This window comes from Neodiprion virginianus, chromosome 2, assembly GCF_021901495.1.
Source record: "Neodiprion virginianus isolate iyNeoVirg1 chromosome 2, iyNeoVirg1.1, whole genome shotgun sequence".
Taxonomy (NCBI): domain Eukaryota; kingdom Metazoa; phylum Arthropoda; class Insecta; order Hymenoptera; family Diprionidae; genus Neodiprion; species Neodiprion virginianus.
Window position 1 is genome coordinate 34870660 of NC_060878.1, and position 23084 is coordinate 34893743.

Below are 23084 nucleotides of genomic sequence, written 5' to 3' on the forward strand. Positions count from 1 at the left end.
TGCAAGCGGTGCACGAATGATACGCATGTAACACTGTTTATTCAATAAATTATGTACAAGTCCTGACGTACTGGTAGAGCATTATTCCTCATCACTGGAATATTATTACCTATTACATAAATTAATTACACTAATTATTAATAATTATATTATTCTACTCAATAAAATACAGTAATTTCACAGATCTTAATAGTATTCATGTATTTTATATACAAATTCGCACTTTCGGCATGTACTATGGTTTTATTACTACGTTTTTTTTTTTTTTTTTTTTTTAGATTTTTCGTTTATTTTTTATTCATATTTCTTTAATAGATACTATATTTATGTGCATATGTATAAATATACTGTATATATAAAGTATGCATACAGTATACACACATATATAGTATATTGACATTAGGGCTGTTAATAAAACGTCAAGTTATGTTACAAAATAAATTATCGAAATCATATTACATTGTAGTTGTCCTATAGTGCCCTTCACCTAAGCACTAAACAATTAAGCACAGCTTCTCGTAGGAGAGCAATCATCCATAGTTACGTAGATATTATCGGAATTATCACAGTCTGTGTATTTACAACTTAATATCTAGTGAGTGATCTCTGTAATCTTGTCTTGAGTATCGCAAATTATTGCGCTACCTTATAAGAACAAAGAAGAGATAAGAAATATACGTTATCATATCATGTAGTGATGCATAGTCTAACTGTCATTTGAAAAATAAATTTCTTTTGCTACTATCCAAACTAGAAATCGATCCACATCGGTAATATACCTAAAGTATAATATGCATAAAGCGGACGAAAATGTACGTTACTTAATTGTGTTCCAGTACGGTACTACAAGTATGTGATACGTAAAAAAAATATTCATGCAAAATTAGAATATACTCTTATACGAAGAAAAATACTCAACGGCAGGTGCAAAGGAGCACTATACATGTAATCGAATGGTTAAATGGACCGAATTTCAACCTGTTTCATACTCATAAATTAAATACCTATACTTTTTATCATTTATGTATATCTGTCTCAAAAGAGTCTCTGTTTGGGCATCTCTGTACATGCAGGGCGTAGCGAGACCTTTGTTAGCCTGTACATGTTTCATCGCTAATTGTACCACAGTTTGGATACGAATTGAATAGTAAACATTGAATCATATTTTTGGTACGATCCGTGCTAGACTCTATTTGTTATTGAGGGATACATTTAATAGTAATACAAGACCTTTACAAGACCGTTATGGTTGATTCAATTTCAATTCATAGACTACAGACTTGGTGCGTCGGAGGCTGCATCGTCGAACGTAAAGAAAATCAAAATGTGTCATACCAGATGTTTCGAAATTTTGCCTGCTGTATCTAGGATCAAGTGTGGTGGGTAGGGGAAATGCTGCTGCTCTGTGACAAGCGTGCATTGCTCAATGTATATCTTTCTCGAAATTTCAGTGTGAGTCATCATTATTCACTAATATTTGCAAATTATCAGGATTCTTTTCATTACAATTGTATTATTAAGGACTTGACCGTGGCATCGTCGCTTTAAATACTAACAAGCGGGGGATTGCTTTGAATTCAATCAAACTTGTTTTTTAATATTCCATTGCATAATTGGTAATACCATTTCAGCGAATCCTTGATATATATATCTATTGCGCTGTCAGTTTTCTTATTCCAATAGTAGAGTCTTATCTCTGTGGTCACACCCTGCAAGTAAAGCTATTTTTTTTAGCTCATTTGTCAGCAGGAGTAAATTGGCTCACACCGATACTGTATTTGAACGATCGAATGGCCCCGAAACACGTCACGAACGTCAAACCAATCACACAAAAGGTCCACTGACGCCCGTTCCTTGGAATCAAAATATTATTTCTAGCACAAAGCAATGCCTATCTATCAGCACTGCAAAAATGGGCATTTTTTTTTGTCAAAACTCACTAAAATTCAACGCAAACATAAAAAAGTCTCAATGTGGAATATACAAATACAAACATGCACAAGTGCCTCTTATAGACACTGTCAAGGTGACTTGTACCGGAAACGATTTGATCACGGACCATTTTCATTTATTTTTTTTTTCTCAAAGCGCATGGAAAATTGGGATTCTCATTGAAAAACAAAAATAGTCAAAGTATGTTTATAATAATAGTAGTAATAATAACGATAAATTAGAAAAGAAGTCGAGCCGGAGTGATTTCATCTTTGATCTACGAATACGTTGGTGACGATCAAGCAAAATAGATAATATACCCGCATACGTATTTCTTCCTCCTTCGATATTAGACGATTCGGTTACTGAAGTTTTGATCGCGCCTGCCTTTGAACCGCGTACAGCTGTGGATAAAAAAAATTCCACTTGTTCATCGCGTCACGTGACCTCACGAAACGAAGGCTAAACGATGACATCGAACCTCGCAACGCGTAGAGCAAACGAAACGCATATTAAATTTTTCTAAATGATAACGATGAAATAATATCTTTTACAATTACTACACACGATGTGTGGTCAGGTCGTAATAGGCATAGTATATAAGGTACGATTATACAAAACTTGTGGCCCGTTTCTGACACGAGTTTAGAAAACGTTGAAAATAATTGGCAGTATAAAAATATTCGATACATCAATCGTCTCGATAAAAAAAAAAATTGACCGAAACTTATTCGTACGTAGGTGAAAACGAAGACCCTATAGAGACTTACGTGAACTGTGAAATTTTTTTTCACGGTCTCCCTGTTTCCTTTTTCTTTTTTTGTTTCTCGTCCAGTACGAATAACTTTCACAATTTTCGAATCAACGGGAAATACCGGATATTTCGATACCGCGAACCGAGCGCATACAAATAGCAAATTGTCAACGTAAAAACCGTCCAGACGACACTCGGGTAAGTATGAACCTGATCGATCGTGTTGCACGAACATAATTATTTCCGCGTATCAGACAAGGAGGAGAAGGAAAAGGAGAAGGAGAAGGAGAAGGACAAAAAGGAACAGGGAGACGAATATTCCAACGGTATTCATAGTCGTTGAATAATAATCTCCTCGATTTTCGTTCACCGTGCAAAGCCTAGAAAATCCGTAAGTCTGTCGTTCCAGTCGTGCAGCCAGTGAGAGGCGCCAGGCGCCTGTTGTCTGTGCTTGTAAGGATTCATCTCCTTTTCCGCCGGCATGTACTCCTCGCCTCGTATACAGAAGTAGCTCTTTATCGGACTCCTGCACATCGGGCACCTCTCGAGCTTACCGAAACACGAGGCGCATATGCACGTGTGCCTGCAAGGCAATAAAGCCCGCGACAACGGGAAGTATTGGCAGACAACGCAGAGCTGTTCGCCAGCCGAATTCCACAGAGAACTTTCCGCCGTGTCTCCCGGTCCGGAAGTCACCATCGCTCCTCCTCGAGCGTTTCCACTTGTGTTGTTACACGGCTCGGCCAAAGCCAAAGCCGGTCCCAGGCCTGTCGATGACACATCCTCTTCGTAGCTCGTCGGGTTACCCGTCGCCAGGTAGAGTTGCTGAAATAAAGCGAGCCGTTTTGCTTAAGGATCCGTCGGGCGTTTATCGGTACAATTATCGAGAAATCATGACGAAACGGTGACAATAATAATAATAAAGAAAATACACGTAGTAATGGGTTCAACAAACGCGACTGGAGTTGAATGATTTCATTGCAACGACGAGTCATATTCCATCGACGCATATATGATTGTAGAAGGTAAATCAAGCTTCGAAAACCACAGGTTCAAACACTTACGTCTGATGCATCCCTGATGATAATTTGTTTCAAAAATTCGCAGGGTACAATTCAAATATTTTCTGGATAATTTCATTTAGTTGGTAGTGATTTAAATCAGCTGTGCAACGAAACAATAAAAATACATGTCCCATCCAATTCTCCAGCAAAGAGTAGTTGAATACAAGGGCACCGTTAAATGCAATATTGATCGGCATGTGGTTACATGCAGATAGCATTCAATAAACAGAAGTGGTATTCGGTTCAATTGCGATTTAGAATCAACATTAATATACGGCATGTACATAAATGTGTTGACGAGTCATTCAAACGTACTTCATACTTTTTCCTCTCAATAGTACAGGAAGCTTTAATCATTGTAAAAAGTAAAAAAGAAGCCGCATTTCTTGGTGACAAATCAAATAAACTTTCAGGGTTGACGCCAACAACTTTTGGTCCAAAAACATTTTTCAAAAAAGTTGCATGCTTGCGACATTGCCGGATAAAAGAAAAATACGTAGAGAAAAATGGCAAGAATTCTCGAGTTATCCTACTTTCTTTTTTTTTTGTTTGACAGGTTATATTAGTCAAAAATCGCGACTCACCTTGAGGCACGATAACTGCCCGTTAGCCTGTTTGAGATACTGAGCCAAGATAGAAGTCGGTAACGTACAAACACTGTCCTTAATGTGAACTACGTTGACGAGAGCGACCTGAAATGAAATTTTCTTAGCTTTAGAAATACCGCAGGCATAATATTATAAACTGATCGGATTTTCAAAAAAGAATAATCGAAGACTCTTGGAAGGCTTACCGTCTCGTCGGGGTGTAGATCTCTCGTATCTATACGCGTCAAGAATATCACAAGAGGATAGCAGAGGCGAGGTGGTGTTCCCAGTTCCAATTCCGGCGCCGGAAGTGACAGTCTTAAGGTTTGCTCCCCGTGAGGCTGTCTACTGTGTGGTAGGGTTAAGGAAAAATTACCATGACAATATTTTCTCTGAATCAATTATTTTACATCACTCTGTCTCTCATCGGTTGTGCCGATCTTTTTCACCTATCCTTTTTTGAACGGATTAATTCTTCCAGTTAACCGTAAGGAAAGTTGCTGTCGAAGAAATGAAAGCTAATAAGATTATTCACCTTGTGAGAAGAAGGCAGTAAGATTCTGCGATCTAGATTTACCGTTAACAAAAATACCTCAAAACTTGCAAAAATTTCAGAAGTTTCTACGACCGTTATGAAATCTTACAGACGTTTTTAGCCGAAAGATTGAGCATGATCTTTAAGTAGGGTGATATTCTGAGAAAATGTTTCATTATATGAAAGACGTGTCCTCTTAAAATGGAGATACGAGTCACGTATAGAGAGTGTCTTCGACGAACATTAATAATTGCTTATTATATCTGTATATATATATATATGTATACGTAGGTAAAAAGGAAACTTGTACGGAACGAACGTATCTCTCCGTATACGAGAGGATGATTCGGTGAATAAAAGTAGGTCAAGGATGAGGAATACCAAATTGAGAAAGTGACCGGCGTCGGAAGTCTGGCGTATGTATGTATGTGGGTATGTATTTATATACGTATGTATGTACATATCGCGTATGCCATTTGCACGGATCATTACAACCTTACACATAGCGGCATTCGGCTAACGGGTTTACAGGTACCTAATCGTTGGATTGAGAAGAAAAAAAAAGCTATTCGCAGCGATATGATAAATTCACCTATTAAAATTTTAGCACACACGAGAATATCACGCGAATGAAAGTACGAAGTCGAAAACAGGAATTGGAACAAGTATTATCTAGGATCGAAGTAATTTTATTCAGTGTCTTGACAAGGAATGAGACGATAATGCTATGGTGATAAAAGAAAAGTGAATTTTATATCGCGACTTCAACTTCACCGAATATTTTAACCGAGTCGCGGTGATACGTTGGAATATAAAAATTGACTTTCCCTTTGGATGGATTAATTACTTTCGCTGGATCTCGCACGCAGACTGTATAATCCTCGCTCGCGTGACGATCTTCATCGTTTATATTATCACCGATTTACACTCGGCAGGACACGTTATCGTTTACATATACACGGAGAGATTAGAACGAAAAGGATACGCTTGCGGTGGAGTTTGATACTGAGCATGACCTTGAAGGAGTGTTCCCTTCAAGGATGCATCCCTGAGTGCGTTCCAAGGTCTCCAAAGTGCGAGATGCAGCTCTCGTATACTGACACCCCAAATCGCCTGCAACGAGTACTCCACTTGGCTGGATACTTCGCACTCGACTTCTGAAACAGAGGAGAGAGCATATTTTTTAGTTACACAGGACTAAAGATACTCCAGACTTTATTTATTTATTTATTTATTTTTTTTGAAACGTAAATGAGTGTATACCCAAATTTCGTCCCCTGTCAAGAGACCAAAATAAAATATCAACGATGCGGAGAAATCCGGTTCGATCTGATAAACTGTCGTGAGAATACTTTGCTCGGCTTTTAAAAATCTCAATTACGATACAGCGCATGCGTGTAATAAATTTGTCACACAGAAAACCTGTCCAATAATAAAAATTCCCAACGATATTATTATTATTATTATTATTTCAACAATTTTTATTATTCCGTACATTATCCTCCCCCGAGGTATCGTGGATGGAATCTGGGTTCGTTTTACAGCCGTTTTCAAATGCTGTTCCCGTGTATCGCAGGACCATGAAAAAGGATTTATAACGAACGACTGTGTTTGAAAATTCTCCATTATAGCCTGCGGTGGTCCTACCGTATAGGAAAAACAGTTGAACCTTAGTTAGCATTCATGAGATTAATGCAAGTCGTTGGGTGAGTGGGTACTAACTTTGGTGAATTGGAGTTAATTGCCTTAATTGCCTGGCGAGACGTTGAGTTTTTCTTTACATATATTTTTTTTTAACCTTAAATTCCAGGCCGTTGCACAGCGACTGGGAATATTTAATTGTTATTGCTGCATTCTTTATAAGAATGATGATGTGACAAACGATTTACGGCGACAGGACAATGCGCGACGACCCTCCGAAGCCTTTAAATTGCAAAACTGCGCAGAGTGCGGCGATTATGACGGTGACCGGTTTATCCGGATTGCTGGTGAGTGGTTAATAAACTGCAGTTCGTAGCAGGAATACCGCGCTGCATATATCGGACTTTTCCTCAAATAAATTGATTATACGCAACGGGGTCTTACGGAATGGAAGGCCTTGTGTAACCGCCGCGGCATCATTTAGTGGCTTGGTATAATATCAAATTGCGTAACTTGGCACAGTTCTCGAGATTTTCTTTAAGGACGTTAACGCAGCGCGATGCCGGAACGTTACGCCAACAACGGAGAAGCGTGCGGCTCGATATTCGAGCACCGAGCAAATTGTCGACCGATCGCAGATGTAACGATTCGAAGGACGACTAAAGTCGGTAACCGTTAATGCGAAAGTAAAATAAAAAACCGTTCTCAATTCGTGCGTATCAATTTTTCATTCACGGGCAGAATCGTTAATGGGGGTATTGCATTAATGTCGCAGAAAATGCAATTTCGAAATCACACGAAAGTTTGATTCAACTAGATTACAAACGTAGTTCGCATACTCGGCGATTACACGAAAATAGGCTTCCGCGCAAAAATAATAATCAGATTTAAACGCCGACCGGATTCGAGATCGAGCATTGTCACGACCTTTCGTTTGGCAGACGGATTTACATATTGTCACGTGTGGTATACTAATTAACCACTAATCGGTAAATTTTGCCATATGCATATACATGCGGTGGTTAAAAGGTGCTCCGGTTATTTGACTGGGTCAAGAAGCCTTAACACGCATCGAATGGAAAAAAGTTCAATCTTGACTGCGAAACGCTGCTTGCTTCACAAATGGTGGATTTTTTTTTTTTTTTTTGCAACTACATAAGAGTTTTTTTCCTCCAGCAAGTCCTTGAAACCAGAGACAAAATTCCACAGTAACTATCGAATAGGTACCAGAAGTAGGTTTGAAATGAAGAAAATATTTTATTCATGTACTTGATAGTTTTCTCAGCTAAGACTTACAAGGATGTTTGGCCACCTTTTTTTCTTTTTTTTTTTCTTTTTTTTTTTGAAAGCATATTTGACTAGAAAATAGACTCGTACGATGAACAAGATATGTGACATTTGTCATGAATTGAACAGATTTTCTTTGCTCTATATCCAAACACATGAATATATGCGAAAAATTGAAATCGCGAAACCGGTAGCGGACGTTTCCTATCAACATTTCACGTTGCAGGAAAACAAAAAGGATTTGAACGTTTATATAGGAGATTTAGTCAATACACAATCGATTTTCAAAAGCTGATGACTTTCTCGATTCATAGACTTGTCTCTTGGTAATTTACAGAATGTGTGAGAAGTTAATTTTAAGATAAATAAATTTATACAAAATTAAGACAAATTGAAAGTATTGATATAATTATAAGCCTCGATTTCAATATGATCAGCAACGGAGTAAGATTGTCCGAAAATCTGAATTCGTATATCCGATCTAGGAAATGACCAGTATCGCATTTATCTTAAACTAACGATCGCTTTATGCTTTCGGGATACTTTTTTCTATTCTCTACACTGATCTCCGTCTTTGTAGTACATGTGTTTTATGGGAAACCAGTATGAACGATAAAAAAAAACTTACGCCACTTGTAATTTCATCAATGTAATTCAAATGAAATGGACGAGGAAGTTTTATCAAACAATCACGATGGCGCAAAAACTTGCTAAAAGTAAAAAAACCTTGCGGACCTTGAACAACCCATACTTGTAATAGTAGTTATAGAAATAACAGAACATCAACGGAATGAAAATTTCCTAGTTGAGATTCCTCGAGATAATTTATTCGACAAACTTTTTATGCACATTTAACATTTTACTCTCGGCATCCGAAAGCAATGATGCCGGAAAGTTTTTAGACTATTCCCACATAATCATCAACCTCTTATACCAGAGTTTGAATAGTGATATTTTACCATCTTCACCAAGGAAAAGAAAACAATGGCACACCCACGCACATGTTAAACGCGTATTCATTTGTGTACATCATATGAAAGGAAAAATCCAGCAAACATTTCAACATATTTTATACATACTGTAGACAGCGTACAGAATAATTATATACCGTTTGGTTAATTCAGCTGACAATATTTCATAGCTGAACATTTGTCTCCGTTATTACGCATTGATTATAACGTTACTATATACGTAACGCACATAGCTATAAGTGTGTCATTATCTCATCAACGTCAATAACCACTGCATACTTATATTAAACCGGTACACAAATTATTAAATAATAAAATAAATATGCATAGAAGTGATTGGTAAATAAATCATAGATGCAAAAAAGAATCTCACAATATCCGCTCCAATATAAGTGACAAAATTTGAAGTAGTTGTGACCTTTGATACATTATTGGATTTCAAAAATCCTGTATACCACGAAAATAGTGTTGCACTCGGGATTAAGGGGTCGCCAGTATCGGAATTCGCGTTAATATTTAAACGTTTCCTGATCGTGAAATAGAAGGTATTATATGCTAACATGTTACGAGGTTCGTAGGTGGCGTCAAAATTATACCGCCTACGGTGCAGTATAATAATACGAGGACTTGGGTTCAATTTTTTTTTTTTTTTTCATAAAATGTAATAGAAACTACAAACAAACGATCCTCGTTAAGGCGGACCTGCATATCGATGTGACTCGGAAAAAAAATTTGGTCGTAACGACCAAAACTTTGGTCCTGGCAACCAAATATCAAGGTTAATACAAATCTGGCCAAACGTTATATTCATACCATCAAAAAGATTAGTTGATTTTATAGTGCGCAGAAAACAATATGTTTTAGTATCGTCTGAGAAAAACTTTGGCACTACAATCGCATAGATTCCGTTGCGATATGAAAAACAGATTTACACAGTAAAATGATTTTTTAAAGATTGACAAATAATGGTTTCATTGTTGTGACTTGAAATATTATCGTTTGATTGTAATGAATACGCCAGCTGAATTAAGCGCCATATCAAACAATGACAAAGAAATATGTGATTGTGAATCGACAGGCGTATTAATTCAATGACATCAGACCATGAATGATTTAGTTCTGCTAATTATACTAGACAGATGCCTGGAGTCTGTTATAATAACTGCACACCTTACTTTTCTTGCGGGAAAAGTTTTTTAACGTGTTACAGAGAGTATTTTATCATTTAGACAAAAAAATTTGATAGATTTGCGATATAAAATATTGTCTGTCAGCGATAGTCAATTAGTAACTCTCATGATTACGTAGATTTTATTAATCTCTATCCACCGAATAGATTTAGTGAACCGTACGAAGCAATTTCGTTGAATCTACCAGAGGTTATTCGATATCTTGATAATATCATAAAACAACTATTACTTCATTAAATTGACTAAATTAAAATCGAGATTTTGTATTCATAAGTACATTTAATTAAATCTAAATTATTTTACAATTTCGAACCAATTGTTTCGTTAATTTTGATATTGGCAACTACAAAATGTATCTGGAAATTGATATTTTTTTGTGTTTTTTTGTCAAAAAGTTTTCTCCGAATGTATGCGATACCAACATACGTTTGCAACGGATTTCGCCGTAGGGAGTTTCGAGAATTTTCGATGCAAGTTACCCAACCGCGGTAAATGAATATATTCATCGCGGGAATGATCATTGCGAAAGAGAGATGAGACGAGCTTGAAGAATTATTATGCGTATACCTGTAAAACAACAACCGAGACTCCTTCGTTTGCAGTGTAACCTTTACGGCATTTGCTTGGCCATTACAGTGCGGGCGGTTTTTGCGATCAGGAACTTGAGAGAACAATCGACGAGGATGTGTCCTCGCGCTTATAGATACGGCACTGTTAACGTCTCCTCCTCAAATAGAGGCTATTACGTAAATTGCAAATTGTACGCCTCGCGCGTTTCTTTCGGTATTGAGCAATGTTGCAATAATATTGCGCCTTGATTGCTGCAGTCGGAAATTGCAAAGTTGTAATAGGAAGACGAGTCGAGTCTATATATATATATATATATATATACACATACATACACACGTCATCTTCTTTTCAACTTCATTACCGACAATAGTACAATATGCATTCAAATTCGCATTAATTTACGTAACTGGGGAAAATGAAATTCTAAGTTAAAAATTCTCTTCCGATCGTTACTACAAAGCTCTGTTCTCATCTTGCACAGAATCACCGATTTAGTAACTCCGCATACCGCGAGAAATTTCTAGTTGAGCAGGTTAAATTCCTTGACAATTCACCATTTTTTAACCTCAAGCGGAAAAACACAGTTTCGGATAAAAAAATGCAAATTAGTTTTGTATCTGTGACAAAAAAAAAAATAAATCTAGTATCTACACATTATATACTTTTTCATTGTTGTCACTAATATTTTGATAATTTGACATTGGTGCTACGACAAATTGATATGAAGGCCTACTTGAATTGAAATAATACAGTTAACTACGATTAACAACAAAACAGATTTGACGTTGCAGTAACAAAAAAATTTGCTATCGACAGTGGTAACTATACACTAAATACTAACTTGTACCACATTTTTTTTTTTCTTTTGACATAATTCCGAAATTTCTTTTAGTCCAGTTCGTCGATCACGTATCGGTAATTTTCCCACGAAATGCATTAAACAATTGCCCCCTAAAATTAATACGATAGTCGAAATTAGGCACGCGATTGCGAACCAAAAGCCGTTTAGTTTTCGTTTTCGCTGATATTTAAGTAGGTAATTATTACCAAGTCGCGGAACTATACCTATACATATACATAAATGTATGCCACGGTGTATGGACACGCGTTTACATGCTTAAACAGAGATCGCCTCGCTCGCCAAATACACTCTCTCACTTGCCGGAGGCGCGAGAGTGAATTTTTAGAAAAGAAAATAAAACGCACGACATCTTTGTACACTCATTTTCATAAAAGCGAAAGGCGAAATTTCTCTGGAGGCAAATAATTTTTTTATTTTTTTCTTCTTCTTTTCTGCAACAGCCAACACCGACGTCGCTTGATAATCCTTCTACGATTCAACGGGATTACAATTCATTGCATTTCGTTGTATTCAGTTTCTTCGACTCGTTTCTAACGTAGTAACGTTTAGTAACCGATACATCGTATCTAGTCAAATTTACAACTGAACCGATTCCCTCATTTTGTGACTCATTCAAACGACAAATCAAGTTAAAAACGGTACCTGATCAACTTTTAACTCACGGTAATTTGATATTCGCAAAAACGAGCTACGTCGAAGATGTCGGGGAAAAAAATTCACTAAAATCAAATGATCAGATATACGTGTGAGCTTTAATCCAGTATCAAGTTGGTAATACAGGTATACCTTGTTGTAGCGCTATAAAATTAGCATAAGTGGCGTGAAAGGTCAAAAAAATTTGTTTACCCGTACAAGTAGGTATATATACTTTTTATACGTATAAGCTGCTCACTTTTTAGACTGTTGATATAGTGAAAAAAAAAATCTAATTTATCTCTCAACTAAACACATGCACGGGTTTAAAAAGCTCGATCTCTAATCAGCGAACTCGTATGCAATAATCAACGCTCTACGTAGAAGATGATAATTTTTTGTCCCTAAATCTAGCTCGTTAGAAATTATGAGTATATATTTACGAGTGTACAGGTGATCGTTACCTTTTTTTTTTTTCATCAAAACTTGAAATTGATTCGCAATCTATCGTTAAATCATGGTGCTATTATCAGAAAGTGCGCTGCTCTGCTCGATCTGAGCTGAATAAATAATCGTACAAATTATTTTTCATCTATAATTATATTTCTCTGTGAGACGTGAGCTTCGAGGTTATATTTATCAAATTATTCCATCATTAATTCATGTAATAATCTACCTCACCCTAGCATCAGTAAGATTATGTATAAAAAAAAAATTCAAATCGAATAGATATTTTACGAAAAATTGGGACGTATTTTCAGAAATTCGATAAAGATCGGTCACGTGATCCTGTTGTCAAAACGCTAAACATGTTTCCAAAATATTTAATTAAACTTTATTTCACGGTCCTGACGAATTATCGATCGTCCGTCACCTGCGTAACATCCCGGCTTCTGAATCAAGCGATTGCAGTTCCGCCGAATTATTATATCGCACCCCGGCGACAAGGCTGAGACAATTAAAAAATTGGCATTTTTCAGGTAGAACCGTATTTGAATATCTGTAGTTAGAAAAATTTGCCGTCACAAAGCAGTGAACAACAAACAACTTCCACAAGCATGCATGGCTTTTACTCCTGGTTATTTGCATCTGCTGAAAATTTCCAATTTCCGAATTGTGTCACCCTTGTCGCCGGGTTGGGAATTACACGTCATCCACTCGTCCCCGGATCTGAAAATCGGATCTAGATTCCACAGGCTCTGCGATTAAATCCATTAATCGTATACTTGAATCGATGATTTATATATTTATTTATGTATTTCAATTTATCTACCTATCCATTTATTTCTCGATAAATCCACCAATAGCACGGCCCTAACTTGAAGTAAAAAAAAGAAATAAAAAAAATAAAAAAATACGTGTACATAACTCTGCCGATCCGTCTTAAATCGATCACGTGTCACGTGTGTGCATACTCGAAACATCTCAAGAATGCAATTTCGTATATCCGCGTCAGTCGAGTCCAAGGGTGAATGTGTATAATATATATATATCCATTACATATATATATATATAAATTCGAATTTTCCAAGAGCGATCGGACTGCACGCGTGTCTCGTATTGCATTGTTCGACGTTTAAGGCGAGTCAATGTCGAACCGGACGCAAGGCGGCGAGTCAACTCGACGACACAATACGAGTCTTGTGTGAACTCGCGCGGTGTTTTCGAGGTGAGGACGAATATATGTACGTACACCCGTACGCAATGTATTATTCTCCTTACGGATGTGAGAGATTAATCATCCGAGGTACGAAGGTTTCGCTAATTTCCAAACATAAGTCAACAATCAAGCCTAAGAGGTACACTGGAATACACGTGTGCAATACCTACGATATATTTGAAATTAAAAACCAAATTAATCGCGTACATTCGAGCGTTCGATAAAAGCTAATTATACCGACGTGCAAATATGTGCGATTCGTTTGTTTGCTTTTTATCATTTATTTCCCTTCCCCTCAACGATAACGCTCGCGTAGAACGCGTAGAACGCTTCGAGAATACAAAATTGCAACGAATTTTAATTGCAATAATAATAAGTAAGCATATACAAATACCTAAATCGTTTAAAACTAATCATCATAAATACAGGACTTTATTTAACTAGATCGCTATATTTTACGCCGTGCATGCTTGTAACGTTGTATGTAGTTATTGACTCAAGCCGCGTATAATGAATAACTGAGAGACACGATCCGTCCTTTCGAAAATGGCAAACGAGTCGGTGGGTGAGGTGGCTCGTCGAGATGGACCAATCTTCGATTTATCGTTAGGAAGGAGTCAGACAATTAAAACTAACAATTCATCAAGGTTGTTCCGCATGCTTTGGGATCTCAAATCGTCCGAACCTGACGAGGAGCCTTACATGCAAAAACAAAAAAATAAATAAAAAATAAAAAAAAAAAAATAAACGATTTCACGACGAATGGTACAAAAACGCAATGAACCAACATCAGGAGGCAATTCGTTGGCCACACAATCCTGCAAGAATTAACGGTCTTGTGGAGTTATGTACCCTAAAGGTATAAAGCCGTAGACATAACATTGCAAGGGAGTCAATGCGGCTGGCAAGGGAACGCAAAACAACTGCGTAGAACTGCACTTCTGAATATACATGTGTATGTTCGTAGATTATATTTGTGCATACACGAACGAAAATTTATTTTTGCTCAAACACCTCGCTGCGCTGGCTGGCAGTTATTTTCTGTATAATATTATTCATACCCAGCTCGTTAACGAATTTTTCTTAAACGCATTGCATACGGTACAAAATACGATTATTATGCGACATTGGCACGCAAACAATACAACGCACGAAACCGCTCCGTAATTCTTCACGACGACAAATTGCGAAGCGAGGGTTTTCTTTTCGTTTCACTACGCGAGCAGTATTATTATTATAATAACAACAACAACAACAACAACAACAACAACAACAATAATAATAATACAACGATTATTAAACCGAATGATAAATTTCCCTAATTGCATGATATGTAATAACTTAGCGCCGGCAGTTCGAGGAAATTGTGAATAACGTAGATTTATATGATAATATATAAAATAAGGATAAGCTCTGCGACTTAACAAAGATGGTGTATTTTTACTTATGTTGTACGCGAATTTTACGTCGCGACGAATGAAGTGAAGAGATGCGTACGGTATAATGTACTTGAAATTCGGGAAAGACAATTTGCCGATCATATTAGCGGGCGTTGAACAAGCCGAGAATCGATAATAGCCGATTAGATCGTAACTATATCTGCACGGACGTGCGTTTTTGCAGTGTCCTCCGGACTCGCGGGTCTTTCATTATTCGCGTGGTATCGCGCCGATGACGCAGGAACCCGAGGAATTAACAATCGGCAATGTTTTCATCGATTCGTTCAGTCACGATTGATCCTGTAAAGTAAATACGCATCCCAATTTCGCAAGAATAGGAAGACTTTGGTGACTGTTGGTAATATTTTGCAAAAAAGAAAAAAGAAAAAAAAAACCCACTGACAATAAGAAACAAGAACTCAGGCGGTGGCGCATAATACGTCATAGTAATTATAGCGAATATACATTATACAATTTTTGATTAGTTATTAATCACTCAATTTTATTGTATTACGTACATTAATTATCCTGCAAAGATTATTAAATATCAGTTAGAATACCGAATTAGTATAACGACGCTTGAGATAAAAATGTCAAATTTTTATTACGCCTATCTAATATCGATAATACATTACATCATAATCGATTTATGTAAGAATTTGACGGTGTGGTTTTAGTAGTTTTTAATTATTAACGTTCATTTCATCGGCATATTATTTTCGGGTTAGTTGCTGATTGACTCAATGGACATGTTTATGCGGTTACGGTTTTAATTTATGAATCACGACTGGATGATCGGAGAGCCGAAAAGGAATTACTGGCTGTATGAATATTGTAATTAAACAGTAACTAAAATGTGCGAATTTAAATAAACCAACCATCTATATACCATGTTATTTTTTTTTTTAATTATTATTTTTTTTTCACACGAATTCCCGTCCGACGGCCGCTCGACCGTGTTCGTAAGTTGAATTTTTAACATAATACATGGGTCGAGTTTTTTCTTCCAAAATCAAAATTAAAAATGTTTTTCCTCCTTTTATTATCGTCACCGTCCGATCGCTGTTACATCCACGCAATACGATACCTTGTGCCGATAAATCGTACGTCGTCCGTGCTATGGTAATTAGGCATTGGTTAAGGAATTGGACGTGACCTCATAACAGGTGCAGACTGCACAGCAGCGGGCACGGAGCTTGTCCGCGTTATATAAATATCATATGTACGTACGTACGTATGTATGTATTTGTATAATAAATACCGTATGTGGAAAAGAGTCGAGAGTTACCATGTAAAGAATTAATTTGACATTGACACCTAAAAAACAAGGTGAGATAAAAATACCTATTACAGATGTTTTCCTCGCGATGACGATAACGAGCATCCATGATCATCGTCGTCATCGTCATCGTCGTCATCGTCATCGAGAGTGCAGCAGATGCAACGTGATACACACGTGTCGCATATCAGAGATGATCAAATTCTTTCACAAATAACTTTCCCGTTTATGCAAAAATGCATAAATAAACCGAAGAGAGATACGGTTCTTTTTTATCTTCATTTTGTGCCATTTCTTACGAGATCGTAGCAATTAGGTCTCAAGATCCAAGGTACGAGGAATGCGGAGGGGAATTCGGCATTGCCTTGGCATTTGTACCGTATCGTTAGAAATAAGATCTTGCAGGCGCGGTTTCGATTCTGATCGCTTCTCGACTGTCGTGTAACTAATTGCAATTATAAAATATAATCATACGTGCCGTACAATAGGCAAAAGCATGATACAAAATAAAATAACCAACAATGTATAAATAAATATGTATATATAAATAAATATATCATGTATAATATGTATTTCAAGATCGTATATATATATATATATATATAGACGTAAACAAAAATATGTTTCGAAACGATTTCGTACCGTGCGTCGTCACGCGTTAATCTTTCGGAAATCTACTCTGATAATTGCAATGACGTACATAAAAGGATAGCAAAATATACATACTTGCGTATAGATGATGCATGTACAAATATTATCATTATTATTGTTTTTGTTTAATTGCTTTTTTTTTAATTTTATTATTTTTTTTTTTTTTTTGCGGAGAAGGCACCGTCAAGTTCAAGGTAACGCGAGTTATGCGAAAGAAAACATTTTCGATCATTCGCGGTCCAAGCAGGTAGATGTACGTACGTAGGTACATAAAAGGTGCAAAATATAATCAGGTTTAATTGAGGAGGGAAGAAAAAAAAAGAAAACATACAAAGAAACACCGACTTGCGTTTTACAAAACAGAATTGTAAGGTCGATCGCTTTGCTCGGGGGCGAACTAGAAGCCTGTAAAGCATCCGTAAGGCTGTACGTAACACTAACAATAAGGTACGTACGTACAGCTGAAAACCGAACAATATCCTTCGTCGTACAGCGAACACGATCAACAGCCTTGACAGTCAGCGAATTTTAAAGGTTTGTAACTCCTCGCAGTACCGGATAGGTGTATTGTTCCGCTATATCGGGGAATTTTTTCTCACAGTAGATAAATCACATCCGTGACGTTCCATTCCCAACGTAAGTTTCACGCTTCGCGAATTTCATTTCGCGCAGAAACGTAGTTTGTACTTTTTGCTTGCAGCTTGAGAGGAGCGACGAATATTACGCTTAAACTCACGCGCAAGGTATTTTAACCGAGTACTTTTTGGCCCCCTGAAATACGTGACAAAACACGTGTCAAAGAAAAACAAAATTTTTGTTTTTTTTTTTGTCAAACGATTTTCAGGATACGAGTAACTTTCCCGAATCTCGCTACAGAACAGCGATTCGCCGTGAAAATTTGAACCCTTTCCGTTCGTTTGTTTATTTAACAAATAGGAAGAAAAAGCGGTGAGTTTCCTCGGTCGGTAAGGGTAGGCGTACTGCGTCACCTTGAGAAAAATTATTTAGTTAAAACCGGAGTAGAGTTACTTTCATAAACGACAAAAGTATCATCATGAGCTGAAAATATCGGGAAAGTATTCCGTGTTCATCGTGATTATTCACCATTTTTAATTAACGATACGCACCGGCTGCTGTGCATACGTCCAGCCTATCCAAAATAAAACAGCAGAATCGTATGAATGATGAGAGAAATTTGCGGTTTGTTTGATCAGTGAAAAATATTATTGCGATTCAAACTTAGCCACATGTATTCAATGCAAGTACCCGCCTACCCTAAGCCTCGCATTCATCTCAATGAAGTTGGAAAAACTCAAGGATTATACATTAATATTTAAACCGTCTGAAAATGATCGGCAAACCCAGCATTAATTGTATATTTATATACATTTACATACAATCAATATCACGATGCTGTTTATTCAACACGCAGATGTTGCTGAGTTATTAAACGTGTGACGAAGAAGAAGCCGGTCAAATTATTTTCAGATTTCTCAACGACACGGCATATCAAAATTCGTCAAGGCCACTTGAAGTTTCACTCGATATCCGGTGTGTGTTTTAACAATCGCGAAATCGGCTGATAATATCGTTTGGTTCGAATCGGCAGTAACGATTCGTTACGCAATAATACAAACTCGAGAACCATGAGCCGCCACTCTTCGAGCAACGTGCGTCGTCTCTAACGTACAAAAGAACGAAAGAAAGGGTCACGCCATTAATTCAACAATTAATAATGACTCGGATAGTATACGGTGTAAAAATAGAATTATATCGAGGCAATAAAACTCCGTGAATGGCGTAACAGGCAGCCATCTCGCGAAACAATTCCTTCACGTACGCGTATTACGCTGGTACTATAGGTATTACTCGCGGGAGAATAAACGCTTGTGTGTATGTGTGTGGATGATTATATGTATATATGTATATATACATATACACATACGTACACAGTCATATACACGTACGCGCGTCGTGTGAAAGATTGCATAATATCGAGGGTATTGATCTTGCATATCTGGAAACATCGGCCGGTCCGTTTTGTCTGCAGGTATGCTTTCACCGAGCGATGCTGTAATAACCCAGTAGCTCTGCATATATCGAGCCACGTGCGTTTCTCCAATATGCATGTATGTATGTATGTAGATACATCAAGGTGTAGCACGAAAAAATAATTTGCCAATTTCCGTTGCAGCACCCTCTGAAAAGTTTGTTTGGGTTACGGGAAAGATTCTCCCCAAAGATGAGCGATGCACGTTACGTCTGAAATGGCATTAAAAAAGAGTAAAAAAAAAAAAAAAAGTGAAAAATCGAATCAGCGCCATCTTAGACACGTGTATACATTTTCCCAGATAATTTGTTGAAAATGTAATTTATCGTTCAACACCTTTCGATAATCGGATTTGCCTTGCGATCAGCTCGAAAGTCGCTTTTGCAAAGGTTGCATGTCCTGCAGCGTAACGGAAGACGACAAACATTTTCGCTTCGGCCAATTGACTCCGTCTCATGCTGAAGTAAATGTTTGTTTCAAGGCTGTATGGATCGAGCATATATAAAAAATATGCAATAATAATGTCAAATTAAACGCGAGATATTTCCAACGAAGAATAATAACGAAATAGATAAATAAAATAACATAGACGCGGGGTAAAAGGATGATCGTCAAGTTCCACGAATCGGTCGTCTGCGCGTGAATTGTTTACCAATAAAAAGACCGTGGATCGGTCAGTCGTGTTATTGTTTTATCCGCAGCACGCCGACGACTAAATCATCAGGTTTTAGGCGGGTGTTGGGCTCATTAGCGATGCCATCTGTGACTCCTGTGAGGTGAATTAATACGATTGATCAATATTCGGTATTTGCATGAGATTTCGTCCTTCCTTCTTTGGCTCGCCATCGCTCACGATCAACGTGCGATCTCTCAGTTACCTAGATACGTAGGTATCACATTCGACTTCCCACCGTAGGTTTCACGTGGGCTAATTGCAAGTGTAACACTCGTGCACTGAATCAAGCCTAAAGCTCGAAACCTCGTCAACGAAATGTGCAAAAAGCTGTACCGACCGGTTATCAAAAACTGAACCCGTATACTTTGTTTTGGAATTAATGCAGCGACTAAATATTCGTGCAATAGCTACGTACTTCAATAATCTCGTTCGTCATCGTCATCGTCATTATCTCGCCGCTGTTTATTACCACACGTTTATACTTCCAACGATTAGAATCTTGATGAACTTTGTCAGTTACATTATACGTACACTTTTGCAATAGTGTGACCCGTATCAATAACCACACTCTAACAATGAGTCACGTTGCGTTTCTTTTAGCATTTCGTTGATTACACGCCGAACAATGAATGACGCCAAAGGCAGAAACAGACAATCGAATGTATATTATGATACGATGAGGTGATTCAAAAAACTCGCATATTGCGAGTACGAAGGCACGGTGTGCGTCAACGTTCCTTTGCTTCGTATCATTTTCACGGTAAAACCAAGAGGACGTAATTAAATTGTTTCAATTCTATATGCGATACGTGTATATACTTAATTCTACGAATACGAGTATTATGAATTACGATTCAAGGTCCGAGTGTATCGTCATGCGTCACTCAAACAATGAAAGAACGAGGATCCAAAATTACATTATAGTTTTCGACGTACGTGTAAGTCTGTTACTTTTCCTACGGTGTACCGGGTGTACGAAAACACGTCGGCACTGACGTGACAAAAGTTCGATTTAAAACTATCGATCTCTTCTTCGGCGAAGCTTCCAGTCGATGTCACTTGTCCCGAACGAGTCTGTTAAAATATTGGCATACACAGAGTTATTATAAAAGCACGTGTTCCGGTCGTAGAATAGAATTGAAATTCTCACTCGCAACTCAATTTATTTGACGATGGTTAATCACATTTTTTCTCACTTCGTTTCATCCCACTCACATTTCAATACAAATATTATAAGATACAAATTGCGCTGCGAAGAATTACCCGCTCGAATTAACCGTGGTCACATGTTAAGAAAAAACAAAAAACGAGAAGTATGAAAAGAACAGAAATGCACGAACAAAAAAAAAACGAGTGTAACGTATAAAAAGTGCCAATTAGAGCAACGAACTATGCGCAACGGACAGCGTTCAGTGAGCAAATTACGTCACAATTCATTAAAATCTCGTATATCGAACGTGGAAATGTACTTGAGCATTGTTTTTTGCTAATGCGGAAAAAAAGGAAAAAATTCTAACAAATGTCACCCCTTCGCATTCTTATACACACGGTGTTTGTCACAGTTATGCGTATAAGTACACCTATATTTAATCGTTGTTAAATATCTTGACAAGAGAATGCTAATCGGTCAAACGCACGTCAATTATAACGCGAGCAATGTTTAAATGATAAAAACGTTGTAAACATACATTGCACGTGTCACACACATCGCGACAGCTTGTCACTCTGTCGGTCAATATACAAATTTCGCATACAAGATATTACTGACTTAGTTTTAGTGAAGCATCGTTATTTTCTTATTTTTTTTTCTTTCTTCCTCTACCTCTCCGCGTACCTTGTTATTTGCAGACGTAATTTTTATGCACAGAAAAAATATGGCTACGTAGTTATCACATACGTAAATATGTACAGGAGCCGCGTATAATTGGTTAAGGACAAAACCGTCCTTTGTCCTTGACGATGATGATAACAATAATAACAACAACAATACAGTGAAAACCTCCCAACATTTTTTTTCCTTACTTCTTCGATGCCGTCGTTTACAATCAGGTTGAAATTTCTGTCGTTTGCACAGCAGTTTACACCACGGTGACAATAATAATAATTTTTTGTCTTTTTGTTAAATTCCGTCTTCGTTTTTACTCAGTTTTATTTTAACGGAATTTTCGGTGTAGCTTATACATTCGCCGTCGGTAATTGCCCGATCTATCAAGGCGAATAGCTAGCGGGATAAATTTTTTCCACACAAAGCTCATCAAGAGGAACGTCCGTCGGCAGTTGTTGGGCAAATCCCGAATCCGGAAGATTAGCGGGACTGGAATCGAATCGCGCACGGCTCGCGGGTAGGAAAGTGAAAGTTTTACCTACGCCTAGGATCAGAGATCGTTCGTTGAAGTTTTGCCACTTCTGCTCCCCAGACCAACGAACGACTCGTAACCGTTACTGTACGTTGGTACCACCTCCTATACTCTATTCTCGTTATTGTTTTAATATCGTACCTACTGGTTGCAAAATTCACGGTGCCGAAAGTGCGCGTGAGTATAAATGTTGTGTTCTAGGTACGAAGTATTTTAAGAGTGCTTTGAATTTGTTGGACCAGGATATCACCGAGATCTCGCAGCAGCCAACGAATGTTCGAAAGTGAAGAATGAGCGATTTTACGACTCGAGGAAAATGATCGACCTTTGAATCTGCGTGTAACCAATTGCGTAATGGCGTCACGTTGCACTCACTTTGGAAAGGTTTCACCCGGTATGCAGACGAATGAATACACGCCACGTCTCGTGGGAGATTGTTGGACCACTCGAAATAGGTATCCGTTTTCGCGTCTCTGTTCGGTTCGACGTCGAGTTGACGCGTGGTTAAATTTTTTGCAGGGCATCGAAGATAAACCGAAATTCGACGGAAAAACCTATAATTTTATAATGCGCCTGACGTGTAAGAATTCGTTCAAGATTTACATTTGTTACTTTGACGTTTAGGGTCAGTGGAGGTTTTGTGAATAAATAGTTAAATTTGCGTTTAGGTATTTAACGATGATGACGATGATGACGATGATGATGAATTTTGACAATTACTTGAGCTACTTGATAACGCGACGCTGCCGTGCGTATATAATGGGAATAAAATTATACAGGTGCCTGATAAATGTTTAAAATCTCATTAAAACGGCGATTGTTGAGCGGTAAAAAGGACAATATTGGCTCGTTTCAATCGTGAGTTACGAAATTGATTCGATTATTAATTTTGACACGACGTAACATTAACAAAGGAATGATCCCGATCGGCAGCGCAGCGCAACGA

General features: G+C 37.6%; 1 protein-coding gene across 7 annotated transcripts in view; it reads right to left on the reverse strand.

Moving 5' to 3' along the window:
• Positions 1-22: 22 nt before the first annotated feature.
• The window catches only part of LOC124298396 (cell growth regulator with RING finger domain protein 1-like), a 57638-nt gene continuing 34576 nt past the window's right edge, over positions 23-23084 (reverse strand). For 5 of the 7 annotated variants that reach the window (XM_046750327.1, XM_046750326.1, XM_046750328.1 and 2 more), the window contains 4 exons: positions 5858-6029; positions 4544-4685; positions 4335-4442; positions 23-3511 (listed from right to left, as the gene is read on the reverse strand). In XM_046750327.1, the coding sequence (XP_046606283.1) occupies positions 3053-3511; positions 4335-4442; positions 4544-4685; positions 5858-6029 (881 nt within the window). In that variant the 3' untranslated portion in view covers positions 23-3052. The remainder of the gene's footprint in view (positions 3512-4334; positions 4443-4543; positions 4686-5857; positions 6030-23084) is intronic. The other 2 variants (XM_046750330.1, XM_046750329.1) reach the window with 2 other exon arrangements.